Source organism: Sciurus vulgaris, assembly GCF_902686455.1.
Source record: "Sciurus vulgaris genome assembly, chromosome: 1".
Classification (NCBI taxonomy): Eukaryota; Metazoa; Chordata; class Mammalia; order Rodentia; family Sciuridae; genus Sciurus; species Sciurus vulgaris.
Genome location: NC_136461.1, coordinates 174199984 through 174217238, shown reverse-complemented (window position 1 = coordinate 174217238; position 17255 = coordinate 174199984). Strand labels below are relative to the sequence as shown.

The 17255-nt window shown below is 38.4% G+C and overlaps 1 protein-coding gene across 3 annotated transcripts; it reads left to right on the top strand.

Moving 5' to 3' along the window:
• Nucleotides 1-4994: 4994 nt before the first annotated feature.
• Nucleotides 4995-15806, top strand: COX6C (cytochrome c oxidase subunit 6C). Of its 3 annotated transcripts, none has more exons than XM_079126392.1 (4): nt 4995-5147; nt 6088-6214; nt 10876-11004; nt 15686-15806. In XM_079126392.1, the coding sequence occupies exons 2-3, from the start codon at nt 6101-6103 to the stop codon at nt 10987-10989; spliced, it is 228 nt and encodes a 75-aa protein (XP_078982518.1). In that variant the 5' UTR covers nt 4995-5147; nt 6088-6100; the 3' UTR covers nt 10990-11004; nt 15686-15806. The 3 variants fall into 3 exon arrangements, with proteins under 3 accessions (XP_078982518.1, XP_078982519.1, XP_078982517.1); XM_079126393.1 differs by having other exon boundaries at nt 5031-5147; nt 6093-6214; XM_079126391.1 differs by lacking the exon at nt 4995-5147 and adding an exon at nt 5981-6000.
• Nucleotides 15807-17255: the final 1449 nt, after the last annotated feature.

Sequence of the window (17255 nt, the reverse complement as noted above, 5' to 3'; positions counted from 1 at the left end):
TTGTTTTGCAGCTTGCCTTTTCATTTAGTAATGGCTCATGAACATTTTCCTATGACTAAAACGTTCTAACGATGTTTCAGTCACTTGTGGCTTTAGAACTTGAAATGTACTTACTATAAACTGATATGCGCTGTAAGTGAAAAATACAACCCAGATTTCAAAGACTTAGTATGAAAAAAATGTAAAATATCTGGGAATTTTTTATACTGGTTACATGTTAAAACAATAATACTTTGGCTTGTGTCTGAGATGTAGCTCAGTGGTAGAGTGCTTGACTAGCATGAGGAAAGCCCTGGATTGGATCTCACCACAAAAAAGAAGAAAGAAAAGAGAAAAAGAAATAATAATATTATAGCTTTATTGGGTTAAATGTATTAACATTACTTTCACTTGTGTCCTCTCACTTTTTAATGTGGCTGCTAGAGAATTTTACATTACCCTTATGGCTAGATTTATGTTTATATTACACAACACTGTTCTAATATGTAAGGATTTTTTTTTTCTTGTGGTACCAAGGGTCCAAACCAGGAGTGCTTTACCACTGAGTTACAGCTCCAGCCCCTTTTTATTTTTTAATTTTGAGACAGGGTCTCACTAAGTTTCTGAGGCTGGCCTCTAACTCGCGATCCTCCTGCCTCGGCCTCCTGATTTGTTGGAATTAGCAGGGCACTGTGGAGCACTACTAACATGTAAGATCTTAAATGCAAATTTTTGATAGTGAAGAATTTCTTTGGAACTTTCACCCTGTCTCTTATTTAAGGTGATAACTACCTTTGAGAAAACAGTTACATTTCCTCTGCACTGTCCCCAGCGTTTGTCTAAAGTTGCAGTGAACTCCATTAAGATGTGGGACCATGTTGTAGCTGATGAGCTTTTCAACACTAGACCAGTGCCCTCCTTAAACTGCACTATGATCTTCCTTGCCTCCCCAGGTCCATGCTAGACAGCATCAGTGACAGGAGAAGGATCCCTCTGGCACAACTACATTTCTGGGGGACACACAGAGCCAGCATATATTACGTTACCTGAAACAATACTGAATGTTGTTGGTCCCCAGGGCAGGAGATCATTTGCAGATGATCACTTACTGCATTTGCTTTATCAATAAGAAAGTCACTGAGAAGATCCACAGTATTGTTTTACCAGCCTCTAAAAATTCCCCTGGATCCTCATCTACATGTTGGATACAGTCAGGTTTTTAAAAAGTATTCCAGTCCCAAGCTTTGTGATGGTCCATATCCTCAGCTGGGTCCTTAGACCCAACTCAGGGAAATGTTGAATATGACTTCCAGGGTGAGGCAGCTTTTCCCATTGAAACTTGCTGACAATTTTTTACTTATTGATCAGTGGGCATGCAGAGTGGGGTGCATAGTATGTAAGTGGCCACATCTCTGAAATCTTAGATTTTCTTGGTGATAGTGAGTGATAAATAGAAAATTTCTTCCCTCATCTCTTAATTCTATGCTCTAACATCCAGCTCAGCAATCTTTTATTATTTGTTAAATTTGAAAGTAGAAATAAATTACAAATAAGAGAGTTAATAGATGAATCTTTGAGATTTGTCAAATGCTTATTATAACCGCTGCCATTTTACCTTACAGAAATTTGTTGTTGCTACTGCTGCTACTTTTTAACTTCTGAGCACCTTGTGGTTTCTTAATCCACAAAATTATTCATTGCTCCTGCCTTCGATATCAGAAGCACACAGTGTGGTTGAAAAGATTGAAAGCCTTCCACTCCTTAGGGTTCATTACAGCTTCATTTCTTTGGGCTGCTGGCGCTGTGGTCTGTACGCACCACACAGTGAGGGGCTGCAGCACAGATAATGCCAGGTCTTCTCAGAAGTACCTCAAGAGCAAGGCGGTAATGAATGAGCCAGAGCAGATGCTTCCCCAATACCTATACTCCCCAAGGATATCTTCCCAACATGTTTCAAGGTAACAAGTTGACCTGGTGATTGTCAAGGCCAGCATGCAAATGGACAAAGGAAGCAAGACTGTAGTCCTGTCTCCTTACCAGTTAGGGGATTCTTGTCTTCCACAGTTGGATGTCTCTGGTTGAGGATCACCTTGAAGGGAACTGATTTCTGCTATTGTGAACATTTAACTGAAATCTCCCTGTATCTTTCATCTAGTCATCCCAGTTTATTTCCTGGGGCCATGCGGAACGAGCCCAATCCTTCCACTGAGCCGTTTTTTACTATAGTGTGGAGTGTGGACTCAAGTCAGAGTGCCAAAGTCTTTCTCAGTCTTCCTGTGTCAAAAGATAATTCTTCACACAAACTTTCTTTACCCTTCTTTACTTTTTTTTTTTTCCTTTGCTCTTATCTCCATCGGATAAATTTTGTTTATTGTTTGTTTTGCCTGCTGGAATAGAAGCTTCATGAGTGTGGGCTCTCGATGTCATTCCCCCCACCCCCAAGAGTGCCTGGCACATCATAGGTGCAGGATACTCTCTGGCCTCGCACTCTCGAGGATGCACAGAACCTCTGCTCTATCCCATTACAAACTGCCTTCCCCTCAGAGGAGATCCCTTTCTCCCATTCCTTTCAACAGAAGTTTCATTAGCCTGACTAGGGGTCTGTGCTCATCCCCAACAAACCCTGCTGTGACCAAGGCCATGGGAGACCTTGTTTGATCATTCTTGGGTCATCTGCCCAACTGGAATATGATTTGGCCCTTGGGGAACCACATGGCTGGAAGGGTTGATTCCTGGAAAGACAAGCAGGCTAGAAGAAGGAAAGAAAGAAAGCAGGGTAGGCTAAAAATCAGAGTGCGGAATGCAAATTCAGAGCATCTATTTACCAAGCACTATACATACATTATGCCACTTAATTTCCACCACAGCCAACAAAGTGGAGACTGTTTTAGAGGAGAAAGAAGACTTCTTTGAGGAGTTAAGATATTTACTAGCTAGAAGGTGGAGATCAGGGACTTAAAGGCAAGTCATGAACAGAATTCACAGATACCATCTCCCTCTGCTCACCCTCTCCAGCAATCAAGTTCTTTTGAAGTGTTGACTTCAGTCACTTACTATGGATTTATTGTGATTGGTCCTGGACTTCCCTATTCAACCCGTGCTCCTAACCAGCCTCTCTACTCCATCCAGGCTAGGCTCTGTGCCTTGAGTTTTGTCTTGGCCACATTCTTCCAAATAATATTGTCTTTCCTATTTCTCCACTTTTCCAGACCTCTTCATTAGACTGAGACTGTTTTGCTTCTGTCTTCCATGTCTTCTCTGAAGTTTTTGCTGATGGTTTCAACATACAGAGAAATCCTAGTGAATGCTCAAATGCACTGCTCATTCTCTGGTCAGTGGAGATGGAAAGGGAGTGAGAACAAATGAACTCCTGGACAAATATCATGTCATAGGGAGAAGTTCCAAGAAGTTCTCGGAAAGGGGGTTAACTTAATGCAGGGCAACTGTGGTCCTTGGGGTACATGAAGGAAAAGAATTTCAGTACATGTCAATCAGAGGCACGAACAGATTTATTTAGGAAAGCAGATACACATTCAAGTGAAAATGCTGCTCTCTCAAAAGAGAGACACATTTTGGGGGTTCCCAGCTCTTCCTTTAAAGGAAACTGTGAGGAGTGTGGAAGAAAGTATGTGGGAATTACAAGGTCCTGGTGATTCTTATGATCCTTTAGGTTCGGGGTCTCCATTATGTGATCAATAGATAATGCTGGGAAGACTTCCAAATAATAGATTTGTTAAAATATTATATTTCTCTTTACTTAATCTATTAATTGGTGGGCTAATTAACAGCATCTAAGGTAATTTTCATAAGTGAATACTTTTATGGTAAGATTTATAGACTTCTCAAAAATTTGGTAGTAACAGGCCAGGGAGAAGAAATTAAGGAGTGACAAAACTGAAAAAGTAAGTAGAACTTTAAATTAATATTATATTTTCTTGTCCTCCCTTTTGTCTTCCCCTCCTATTTTTTTCTGTCCTACCTCAGGTAGGCCCTCAGGGGCCTGAACAATGCTGCTGAGGCCCATATCCATTTTGACTCTTAACCAGTATCTTTCTGCATATAACTGGAAGTTTTCACTCCTTTTCACTTTGAGAGTGTCTGTTGAGGACAAAGACTCTGCAACAATGCACCTCCTTGCACCTGTCCTCCTGTATAGCAGAGCTGAGCATTAATAGGTATATAACCAAAATATGTTGGATCAGTATCATGTGACTTTACTGGGGATTGAACTCAGGGGCACTCAATCACTGAGCCCTATTTTGTATTTTATTCAGAGACAGAGTCTCATGGAGTTGCTTAGCAAATTGATGTTACTGAGGCTGGCTCTGAACTTACAATTCTCCTGCCTCAGCCTCCCAAGCTGCTGGGATTACAGGTGTGTGCCACCACACCTGGCAATGTCATGTGATTTTTATGTGTCAGTGTATCTTCCACAGTGCTTGCTCAGTTGACTTAAATCATGCTTTTCAAATAGAGGTCATTTCAATAATAACTAAGCCAGCACAAATACCTTCCTCTTCTACACCACTTTCTAGGAGCTTCTAGTTGCCTGCCTTAAAAACGCTCGTCTTTTATTAAAAATCCAACACAAATACCCCTTTCATTAAAACTTGCTCAGCTTTGACAACCTTCCAAAATTGCTTCTGTGGTAGATGGCCACATGTCTGTGTTCCTTCTCACTGCAGGGGATTGGTATTAATCTGTTTATGTCTGTCTCATCTGTTAGGCTGTGAGCTCCTGGAAGTCGTCTCTTTACCCAAACCAAGCGATTATTCACGTAAAGGTAGTCATAAAGTGTTGGCTTGCACATGCTTTAAGCAATTGTTTGGCCTGGGTTAATCTATACTCCATTTGCAGGGTACATTTTTTTTTTTTCACATATTAAATATCTTTGAATTCCTTAATAAGTTTATAACAACTCTATATGAGTAAGATTACCATTTCTAATTTACCAAGCAAACTGTCTCAGGAGGTCAACAGTTTCAAGGTTGCACAGTGTAGAATCTGAACCCATCTATGATTCCGCAGTGAACGGCTGGAGGAGCACTAAAGGTCTTTTGGACTCTTTGGGCTCCCGTCGCTGCGGCCGCTCCGGGCACTCTCCTGCGCCTGCGCGCTGCGCGACACAGTCCATTTCTCCATCTACCGGGAAGGACGTTGGTGTGGAGGTGAGTTGGGGTACTCTTTGAGGCCTGCGTTCCGGTTCTAAAGACTGCCGCCTCCCGCTCTCTGTCGGCCTGGGAGTTGAGTCGTGAACTCCTAGCCTTAGCCGCGGTGGAGCCCCGGACTTCTGTCCCATGTCGGCCCCCGCACGTCCCCGCGGTGGCCTTAGGCGGGCGGCGGGCTCCCGGGGTGGGTGCAGGCGGCTTCGCCGAAGCGCTGGGACTGGCAGGCAGGGACTCCTCAAGAAGCCAGCGGGCTTCGGAGCCGGTCGGCGGGGCCCGGGTCCTGCTGCGTTTCTCCCCGTCAGTGTGACCTTGGTTAGGTCATTGGCCTATCGGGCCCCGGCGTTTCCCTGGTGAAAAGGGGCTGGGGGATTCTTCCCCAGGCGGCTGTATGGTTTGAGGTCGACGCGGGTGTTTGCCGTGTAGCCTGGCTTGAGATTAGAGTTGGGCGGCTGAGGAAGGTCACCGGGCTGTCACGGAGGGAAGGGTGAGCCGCATTAGCCGCGGGGGCCCAGGCGCCTGGGCGCCGTGGGGAGCGCGGGCCGCGGGCCGCGGTCCCGCCTGCGTTGTAGTCCTTCCCGGTGTGATCCAGAGCCCTTGCCCACCTCCCTGTCTGATGGAGTTGTCGCGGAGAAAAGTTGTGGGGGTAAATGCTGTAAGTATATTTGCACGTGTAATTACCACGAGAGCTACTGCGAGTCTTTGTGGTTGCGAGAGATTTTTAGTTGTAGTCTTCGATCAGCGGTTTCCGGGTGTGCCTAATCACCGCGTTTATTTGGGGTATGGAACTGTTCAGCAGGCTGACACCGGACTTCTTGGGCTTTGAGGGGGGAGTCGGCCCATGGTTGACCTTTGCGTGGGTACTAGAGTGTAGCATGCATGAGAGTCCTTCGGGTGTCCTACTCGGTTCTAAAGGGTTTCCCCCCTTATTTTACCTGTGAAGGACAGGCGCTGCCATGGCTTCCGGCGCTTTGACTAAACCTCAGATGCGGGGGCTTCTGGCCAAGCGTCTGCGGTTTCACATCGTAGGGGCATTCACGGTTGCCCTGGGGGTTGCAGCTCTCTATAAGGTACGTATGTTTGTTTTTTGCTTTGTGTTTAAAGTCCTAAAGTGTGTTTTTAGTTTAAAATTTTAAGAGTCTTTTAAATGAACTCTCTTTATGGTGTTCCCTCACTAGCCTTCCCTACATTTACTGCATTATGACAGGAACTACCTCCTGCTCTCCAGATAGTTTGTCCTTCATCTTCAGATGCAGCTGTGTTCTTTTGCCAGGACTGCCGTAACAAAGAATCACAGACATAGTGATTTAAACAACAGAAATTTATTTTTTTCTGAAGACCAGAAATCTGTGGGAAGGGTTGACGTGTTCTTAGGCCTTTCTCCTTGCCTTATTAAATGGCTGTGTTCTCTCTCAGTCTTCACATGGTTCTCTGTGTGGGCACAGGACTGTATAAAGAAATAGTCATACTGGGTTAGACGCATCCTAATTTAGACCTTGTTCTTAACACTTATCTCATTAAAGTCCTTTTTTCCAAATAGGTTCTATTCTGAGGTATTGCAGTTTAGGACTTCAATATATGAATTTTTGGAGACCACAGCCCCAAAAAGGCAGTAGTTTTGCTTGGCACCTTAAAGAATTGTCATTTACATCTTAATGCTGGGCCTTGGTGGATTTTAACATTATACATTTTGTTGTTATCAAAAGTTGTATGTTATATTTATAACTCCTTTTTATAAAAATGTCAATAATATGTGTTTATCATTAAGTAGTCCATGAGAGAATCAGATTTTGTTATTCCTCCATTTTTGGTTTAGTATCTGTTTACTTTACTAGGCTCTCAGCCTCATTAAGGCAGGTGCCATGTCATTTATTCATTTATTTATTTATTTATTTATTTGTTTGTTTATTTTTTTTTTTTTACTGTGTCATCCCAGTGTCGGGTGCCTTACACACAAATAGTTGCCTAGAAGTATCTATTGAATAGGAGGCAGTATCTGAAATTCAGTACAGTGTTACGTAATGTGGAGTTACAGGTGCATTGGAGGATCCAAAAAAAAAAAAAAAGATAGATATATGATTCATCCTCTGTCTTTAAGAACTTAAGAGTTATATTGGGGAGGTTAAAAAAAATTAGAAGATATTGCAAGATAGGACATAAGTGAAAGAATGTGGTTTTAGGGGGAGGATATTATGTGCCATTCTTTATTCAAGGAAGTGGAATTTGAGCCTTGAAAGTTAGGGAGAACTTGGAGAAAAAGAGGAAGGGGAAACACTGAACAAAAGCACTAAGTGGACCTTTGCTTTGGGATCCTTTGAGGAGACAAGCACAAGAAGTAAATCCTTTGCTTAGTCCTCGAGATCCCTGTTGCTTGCTACATAGTGGGCACAAAATAAGCATTGGTGGGAAAAGGGATAGATAGAAAAGAAAGCAAGATGGGGGACTTATTTTTGGCTCTGTCATAATAGTTATTATCAGAGTTGTGACCTTTATAAATAATTGTATAGCTTCTTGCTACTTCTAACTTGTAACCCCAGTGTTTAGTGAGTTTCAAACTTTTAACTTCCAGTGAGAAATACATATATATATTTTTGCATTTTGATTTAGTTAACACTATTTTATACACATGGGTGGAAAGTTTGTTTACGTACATATAACTGGAACAGTTTGCAGCAAAATTGTATGTGCTGCACTTTTAATATTTTCTATTAATTTTTTTTGAAGTGATGACCAACCTTCTAAATTGGTTTCAAGTTCTATTGATGGATTGTGGATAACTTGAAATAAACTTATCCAAAGGCTGATACTAAAACTTACTTTTGATTCTAAAACCTTTGCCATTTTTCCCTTTTTTCCTTTCCATTGTCATCCCCAATCACTTGTAATACATTCCACTAGGAGCCTTTAGACCTATTTGCTGTTACCCAGTGCTGCTTTCTCTCATGATTATGAGCATGCCAGGAATATTTTTTATCTCATTGGCAAATTCATGTTTGTCTTTCATGGCCCTCTCAAATGTTTTCTTTGTGGAGCAGTGTGCACCCTATTCCTCTTGTGAGGTTGGTTGTACTCTCCTGGATACTCGCTCATTTCATATCAGACATGTATTTTCTGTTAAATTTTATTTCCTACCTTTACTCTAAATAGCTGGGATCCTGCCAGACTCATGGTCTGTCTTCTGTGATGAAAAGTCAGAAGTGCTTTGTAATGAAGCAGAGTGTTTATGTATAATTAGCTAGTGATGTTTGTTTAGAAGGAAAGTTCCCAGAACATTGAGGAACTAAAGAATAAGACAGGAGCTTTGGTTGTCTTAGTTGCTGATCTTCTTCATTTCCCCCTCCCCATTAGTGTTTAGTGCTTTTGAAGACTCAGTGTTTTCATTTTACAGGTTTTGGACTGTGTTCACAGTTTCAGTCAGCTTCTGTGTGTGTTATGTGGATTACTATCCAGCAAATCATTTTTGGGTGTTAGTGTGCTCTAAGACTTAATTCATGAATATTAGTTAGATTTTAAGAGATAAATGAACAGCATCAAATGTGGAATTTCCTCAAGGTTCATTAATTGCTATCATAAATTAGGCTGGTTCTAAATCTTCTTTTGTATTGATAACTTTATAAAGTTACTCATGACCTGGAGGACCTAAATTGATAATTTCATTTCAATTCTTTTTTGGAGTCCAAATTTTTCAGAGTTAAAAGAAACTTCCCATTTGAAATATTACAGACAAAATAATTTAGATGAGGTTATAAAATCACTTTGCTTCCATTTCTTGGGTTCACTAACTGAGCCTATTATTACTTTCTCTCTGCCTTGATGTTCCAAAAAATTTCTAATGAAAAATATTTTTCTTCTAACAAATTGTGGTTGCCTTGTATAGTATGTTAGGACTCTCCAGAGAAACAGAATCAGTAGAGGGTGTGTGTGTGTGTGGCAGACTCACCAGCTGCCATCTATAAGTTGAAGATCCAGAAAAGCTGATAATGTGTGTAATCCAGTCCAAGTCTAAAGGACTGAGAATTAGGGAAACTAATGTTGTACCTCCTAGTCCAAGTACAAATGCCTTGGGGGCAAAGAGTTGCTTCTGGCCTGCCTTGCAGGCAGAGAGGTTGCTGTTGGCTTAAGTTCCAGAGTCTGAAGGCCAGGAGCACTGATGTCTGAGGGCAAAAGATGGATATGTCAGCTTGAGAAGAGAGAATTTGTTCTTTGCCATTTTGTTCTATTCAGGCCCACAATGGATTACACCCTACCACATTGGTGAGGTTGGGTCTTTTTTAATCTCTCTCCAAAATACCCTCATAGATATATCTAGAAATAATATTTTATCATCTGTATTTGAGTATTTCTTAGCCCTGTCAAGTTTATGCATAAAATTAGACACCATATGTAGTGATGGACCCCAGCAGACTTCCTTTCAGATGAATTTCTATAGCACTTTGACTGAAGTGGACTGACACTTGAATTTTTTCTGGTTTTTATATGCAGGCTTAGATTTGAATTTGGATTATAACCCACACATTGGAATCCAATAAGCAGTGTTTTGTGGAGAATAAAATTTTCGCTATATGGTAGACATGGGTTTGAATCCTGATCCAGCTCCTAGCCAGCTAGTGCCTCTTTCTAGACTTTGATCAAGTCCACATTGCTTTCTTGAATTGTCATTTATTTTTTCTCTATTTCTGTCTCCCCTTTGTATACAGAAACTACAGAATAACAACAAAATGAAGGACCCCTCCATCCAATCCTTTTCCTGCAGTTTTAGCAACATCAAGGCTATCTTTTTCTCAAAGTGATAAGTGGACATCATCTTGGGTCCATTCCTTCATTTGTAAAATAAGACAGTGCTTATTCTTAGAGTTTGTTTTTTTATTAGTGCACATTAATTATACAGAATATATTTCCTTGTGGCATATTAGTATTTGTGAAACCTACCTACCTATTACCTGCTCTGCCTCCTTCCCCTGTCCCCCTTCCTCATCTCTAATAGTCTCCCTTCTATTTTCAAACACTTATGTGGTGGGCTGGGATTATGACTCAGTGGCAGAGTACTTGCCTAGCACGTGTGAGACACTGGGTTCGATTCTCTGCACCACATGCAAAAATAAAGATATTTTGTCTGTCTACAACCAAAAATATTTGTTAAAAAAAGCTTATGTGTTGTTGAAGTATAAATCATCTCAAACTATTCTTGCTAGATAAGAGTTTCCTGTGCCTTTTAGAGGCAGGTGGTTACCACATCAATTTCAGACTCCTTTGAAATTCAGTGTGGCTTAAATTGAAGTAGAATATTGTTGTGCGTCTCAGCTGTGGGGATACGTAGACTTGTTGGACAGAGGCTATTTATCTGCTTTCAAACACCTTTTAGCATTTTGGCCGTCACCCTCTGACTCTTGCCAGTCTGCACTTGTTTCTCACCAAACACATATACAAATCACATTTACATAACTCATCCAGGGAAAGGTACAATCTGTTCCTAGGAAGTGGGGTGGAGCCTTTTTTGCTGTGTAGTTTTCATGAAACTACTTTTTCTTCATTGCATCTGGGTCACCTCCCCTATTCCTTACCTTATGAATTGTAGGGTTCAAATCCCATTAAGTCCCAAGCTTTCAATTCTCTGTAGGACAGTAGGACATAATGGATTAAAGAGTGAACACAAATATGTTCTAATTTACCTTTTCTTTAGATATTTTTAATAATTTGAGTAATACATTAATGGACTGTGTTACTTTTTTAGTTTGGTGTGGCTGAACCAAGAAAGAAGGCATATGCAGATTTCTACAGAAATTATGATTCCATGAAAGATTTTGAGGAGATGAGGAGGGCTGGCATCTTTCAGAGTGCTAAGTGATTTTGGAATATAAAGGTAATGCCATTTTTTGAAGTTGCTTTTTCAAAAATTATTTGAACTGTGGTAAAATGCAATAAAGTAAAATTTCATCTCAATCATTTGTAATTTTATAGTTCAGTAGTATTAGCTACTGTACATTCACATTATTGCACAGTCTCCAGAACTCTTTCTTCTTGTAAAACTGATGCTGTCTTCTCTTTAAACAACTCCAATTTCCTGTGGCCCTGGCATCCTCTACTTTCTGAATTTGATCACTTCAGATATTCATATAAGTAGAATCATACAGTATTTATCTTTTGTGACTGGCTTATTTTACTTAGTATAATATTCTTGGTGTTTATTCATGTGTAGCAAGTATCCTTTTTAAGGCGGAACAGTATTCCATTGTATACTACATTTTGTTTATCCATTTATCAGTAGACACTTAGCTTGTGTTCACCTTTTGGTTGTTGTGAATAACTACTGCAAACATAGGTGTTAAAAATCTCTCTTCAGGGTCCTCTTTACAGTTCTTTTTGAATATGTACTTGGAAATGGAATTTCTGAATCATATAATGATTTTGTTGTGAAGTTTTTAAGAAATTGCCATACTGTATTCCACAGTGGCTGCACCATTTTACATTCCCACCAACAGTGCACAGATGTCCAGTTTCTCCACTTCCTCACCAACACTTGTTACTCATTAATTTTTTGGTAGTAGCCATCCTGATATGGGTGGGATATCTCATAGTGGTTTTGATAGACATTTCCCTAATGATTTGAAATGTTGAGTATCATTTCATGTACTTATTGGTCATTTGTTTATCCTTGTTGGGTATATTGGAGATTTTGAAAATTCATTTTTCTCATATTTGAATTTGGTTGTTTTTTTGTTGAGTTCTGGGAGTTCTTTTTACATTCTGGATATTAACTCCTTATCAGATATGATTGATTTGTATTTATTTTCTCCTATTTCATAAGTTACCTTTCACTCTGAGGATTGCATCCTTTGCAGAGATTTTAAATTTTGATGTCCAAAATAAGCATTTTATTATTTCAGTGCTTACATTTTAGGTCTTTGATCCTTTTTTGTTGTTTTTTTAAACTTTGTGTATGTGGTGCTAAGAGATTGAATCCAGGGCCTTGCTACCTCCTAGACTTCTTTGATCTATTTTGAGTTAATTTTTGTATATGGTATAGAGATATAACTTGATTCCTTTGCATGTAGATGTCATGTTAAAATTATCTTCTCCAGGGATGGAGTTGTAGCTCAGTGGTAGAGCACTTGCCTAGCACATGTGAGGCACTGGGTTTGAACCTCAGCACCACGTTAAAAAATGAAGGTGTTGGGTCCATCTACAACTAAAAATATTTTAAAAAAATTTTTGTCTTCTCCCCACAAATGGTCTTGGCATCCTTGTAGAAATTTGTCCACATATTCCAGGGTTTGTTTCTGGGTTGTCTGTTTTGTTCCATTGCCCTGTATGCCTGTTTTCTTGTCATTACTACACTATTTTCATTACTATAGCTTTGTAGTTAGTTTTGAAACCAGGAAATATGAGTTCTGTTTTTTTCCCCCAAGATTGTTTTAGCTATTTGGAGTTCTTTGAGAGTCTCTGTGAATTTCAGGAAGGCTTTTTCTATTTTTACCAAAAAATGCTGTTGGGATTTCAATTGGGATTGCATTAAATCTGTAGATTGATTTGGTTAGTGTGGATGTCTTTACAATCTTAAGTTTTGCAGTCCATGAATATGGAATTGTCTTATTTCTGTCTTTAATTTCTTTCAGTAGTGCTTTGTAGTTTTCTGCTTTAAGTCTTTCATGTTTTGGTAAAGCTTATTCTTGTTTTATTCTTTCTGATGCTATTGTAAAGGGGATTATTTTCTTTGAAATGTTCATGTTAATGTAGAAAAACAACTGATTTTTGTGTATTTATAGCACATCCAGCAATGTTGATGAATTTGCTTATTCTAACGTTTATTTTTTGTGTGGAATCCTTAGGTTTTCTACAGACAAGATAATGTTACTTGGAGGGATAAATTTCTTCTTTCAATTTCTGGATGTCTTTTCTTTTTGTTGCCTGATTTTTTGGACTAGGACTTTGGGGGTACATATTATATTGGATAGATTGTATATGACTTATACTAAGGTACATAATTTCTGTACCTAATTTGTTGAGTGCTTATATCAGTAAAAGGTTTTGGATTTTATCAGATTATTTTTTCTTCATCTATTGATCATGTGATTTAAAAAAAAATTTCATTTTGTTACTGTGATATATCACTTTTATGAATTTGTTGACTCTTGCTTGCATTCCAGGAATAAATCTCTTTGCCCTCAGGTGTAATCCTTTCAATGCGCTATTGAATTTGGTTTGCTTGTGTTTCATTGGGGATTTTTGCATCAGTATTAATGCAATTGGCCTATAATTCCTTTGTTTTTGTTTGGCTTAAGTATGAAAGTATTTTCTTGTTCTTATTTCTGGAAGAGGATTGGCATTAATTCTTTAAATGTTTGATTTTTTAATTGAGTAATTATATTTTTTCAACTTCAGAATTTTTTTGTAATTCGTTTTCATTTTGTTTACATGTTGTTTTCGTGATTTTTATTTATCTCCTCATGTTCTTCAGACTTACTGAATGTATTAATTGTTTTTAAGTTTTTATCAAGCCAGAAGTCAGTGTTTCTTTGTGGTTTGTGGAGATAATTTTGTTTCTTTGGGCCATATTTCCCTGTTTCTTTGTGTGCCTTATAATCTTTTGTTGTAGTTTGGGCATTTGAAAAAACAGCCATCTCTCACCCTGCAGACTGGCGGCATGTGGGAGAAGACCGTCACTAATCATACAGCCTTAAGAGTCCTCTTTTTTCCTGAGAATGTATCTACCTAGGACCTATGCATGTGCTTTTTTGTTAGTTTCCCTATATACACAATTACTCTTAAGTTTTTCTTAACTTTCCTAAAAGTTTCAGTTCTGCTTCCTGTTGGAACCCTGGTTATTATTCTCTGTCTGTTCTTTCTTGCCCCCAATCCTCCTGAAGCTCTCTCATGCCAAGGCATTCACCATTGCTTTCATTTGTTTCCAACCTGATATTCAGACTGTGCCACTAATTCCCATCAGTGCTTCAAGTCAGGCATGACAGAATCCGTTTCCTTGGGCAGGCACCAGATGAGCCAGCATGTTGTAATAAGCAAGTTGCATTTTTTGTCTTCTATCCCAAGGAGAAACCAGGAATTGGGTAGTTTCCTTCAGAGCACACTGCACTGCCTGAAGAGGGGTTAGGACAAGAACAAGCAAAAATGTCACAAAATTTCCAATTTTGAGTGGTTTTCTTCTTGGTTAGTTGTTCATTTGGTTGCTGTAGCTTAACTGGTTTCTGGAGTTATTACATATGTAGTTGACATAGGAAGTTCCTTTTTATGTTCAAAATCATTTAAAAGGTTTAGTTATTATTAACTGATAGATTGGCATTAGGAAAATAATTTTTTTAGAAGTGACTTTTCAAAAAACAGCAGTATTTTAGACTTTTTGTTGTTGTTGTTTAAGTGTTTAAGTACTGGAAATTGAACCCAAGGATGTTCTACCACTGAGTTACATCCCCAGCCAGCCACATATTTATACACATACACACATGCATACTTATTTTTTAAGTTTACTTATTTAAAATTTTGACAGGATCTTGCTAAATAGCAGAAGTCTGGAACTTGTAATTCTCCTGTCTTAGTCTCCAAAATTGCTGGGATTATAGGTATCTGCACTGAGCCTCACTAGATACCTTTTATAGTTTGTTGGATGGGTGTGCAGCACAGTTGATTTGCTTGTTTTTTTTTGTAGATTCTGATTTGGCCTGTCAAATCCATGAGGTCCTTATATCTCTTGTGTGAAATAAGATTCTACATCTAAAAGTGAACTGACTGGTGTGCTGATGCAAGGATGTATTAAATACCTGTTGATATTGTTAAGCGTTATATGTACTATGAATGACTTTTGCCTTATACGTATGATTTGATTCTACAACATTTTCTAGTTGTTATGGAAATTTCTGAAATGAAGAAAATGTACTTAAGATGTGCTATTAAATTATGTAATAGAAAATTAATAATGTTTTATTTAAGGGATGACCTCTGTTATAAGTCTTACATATGGAGAAAGACTGAAGAAAAAAGATCCACGAAAATATTAACAGATGTGTTTATAATTCTTAACATTGCTATTTTAACTTTGAAATTTTCAGATTTTCCACAGTGGGTATGTAACTCATAATCAGATATTAGGCTAATTTTTATATATGTCAGATTTTTTTTTATCCCTTTTCATAAGAAGGTGATTGTTCTACAACTAGCAAGAAGAAAGATTTGGAAACAAAACAATTTGGAAATGATGAGTTCTTTTATAATAACAGGTATAGATATGAGAGGGAATTGGGGAGGGGCTAGACTTGAGTTGGGGGAGGCAGAATGTGTTAAATGAAAGCATATAGCAAGAGTAAGATATGTTAGGTCCAAAATGGAAAAGAGGCTAGTGGTTAGGCCAAGCAGCTTGGTGGGAAAAATGAACCTAGAGCTCAGGCAGCCTAAGGCTTTTCCTAGGGTTGAAGGTGAGCAGTGAACATGTAGTAAGGACTACTAATAAGAATAGACCTCAGTTAATGTCAAAAGGTAGTGAATATTAAGAGAATATTTGTTATTAACTATTTTTTCTCTCTCTCTCTCCACAGAATTTCTTTGGATTGAGGTCCTTAGAAGTTTGTACTGATTTGTGCTCCTGAACTATAAAACATGAATACGTGGGATAAGGAATAGTTTTTCTTGGTAAATAAACAACTAAAAAATACTGTGGACAGTGTTTGCTCAATTCTTATTGATAACTTTGGACACTTAAAAACATCGTAATTGTTTGGAAACTTTTAACTCCGTTTATGAACCTTATGAAGATAACTTGATTTCAGTATTTCTTACAATTTTTGTTGTTTTTATACATCTTTAATTGCTCTAACGTTTTGTCTATTTCACTGAGATGTACTACTCCCAGGTACAGTTACCTGATCCTGGCCTTGAAAGGGTCTCCAAGAGTCCATATAAAATTTCTGTATTGTGGACTCTTTAAGATTTTATTGGAAGAACTCTCTCTGTCCCATCTGTCCATGGACATTGTCACTACTAGGTATCCCTGCCACCATAAAAGGTGATAACCAAGAAATACTCAGTAGTGTTTTATTAAAGCACTAACCATGTGTATATGGGACTGTGTATCTTAATACAGAAATTCATTTTACTTGAGTAATGTGTTAATAACTAAACAGTGTTAACTTTTTTCAGAGGAATTCTTACAACCTCTTCTTTCCTTGTGATGAAAGTGACACTATACAGCACTTTGAGAGTTACATTTATTTTATTCAAAGCTAGTTTTAATCATGAATTGTTACTTCGTTAGATAACAAAAGCTGTATCTTACCCTTTTGAACTCGTGCAAAATTGAATCCCACTGATGTAACCTGTATTAAACTCAGATGGTATTAATGAAAAACTTCATTGTAAAATCCCCTGGTAAACAACATGTTTATATATGGCCCGCCCGTAATTCAAGGACACCTTTTATTTTTAACAACTTTATATAACAATTCTTAGCAGTATGCAAAATTACCATAAAACATACAAGAATTGGTACATATTTACATTCTTAAAAATAGTTACTCTTGAGGTTGACAAAACTGTCACTTTCCTAAGTGAGTATACATAACAAACTGAGGAGCTGTTTTTCATATACAACCTGAATTGTCCATTAACAGTTTTGCTTTCCAGGAACAGTGATGTAGTGGTGACTTATGCCTAACAACCTGTGAGAGTTCAGTTGAAGATCAGTGGGCCTTTGAAGTTGCATTTTAGCATTTCACAATTTAGCAACAAGTTATAGGCCCAAGCTTGAAGGTAATCAAGTTTAATTAATTGGACCACGAGACAAATATTTACTGAACATTAAGTTATCTGCTGACTCAAGACCTGAGTCAAACCCACTCTTACAGATATTTAGCAATATCTTCATGCTTTATCAAGTCACTCAGCAAAATAAACTATCTGGACTGATGTCATTGCTAGTATTAATGTTGGGGTTCTTGGCTTCCCTCCCAGGAGTTCCTAGTATGTTTGTGGAACTAAAGAAACTCACCTGAGTACTTCAGGTGTGTTTTTAATGGGTAGTAGACACATAACGATTTACCTTTTAGCTCATCTATTAAACACAAGTGGGAAGAACATTTTTCTAAAATGGACAGTCATAAGACTATTTTA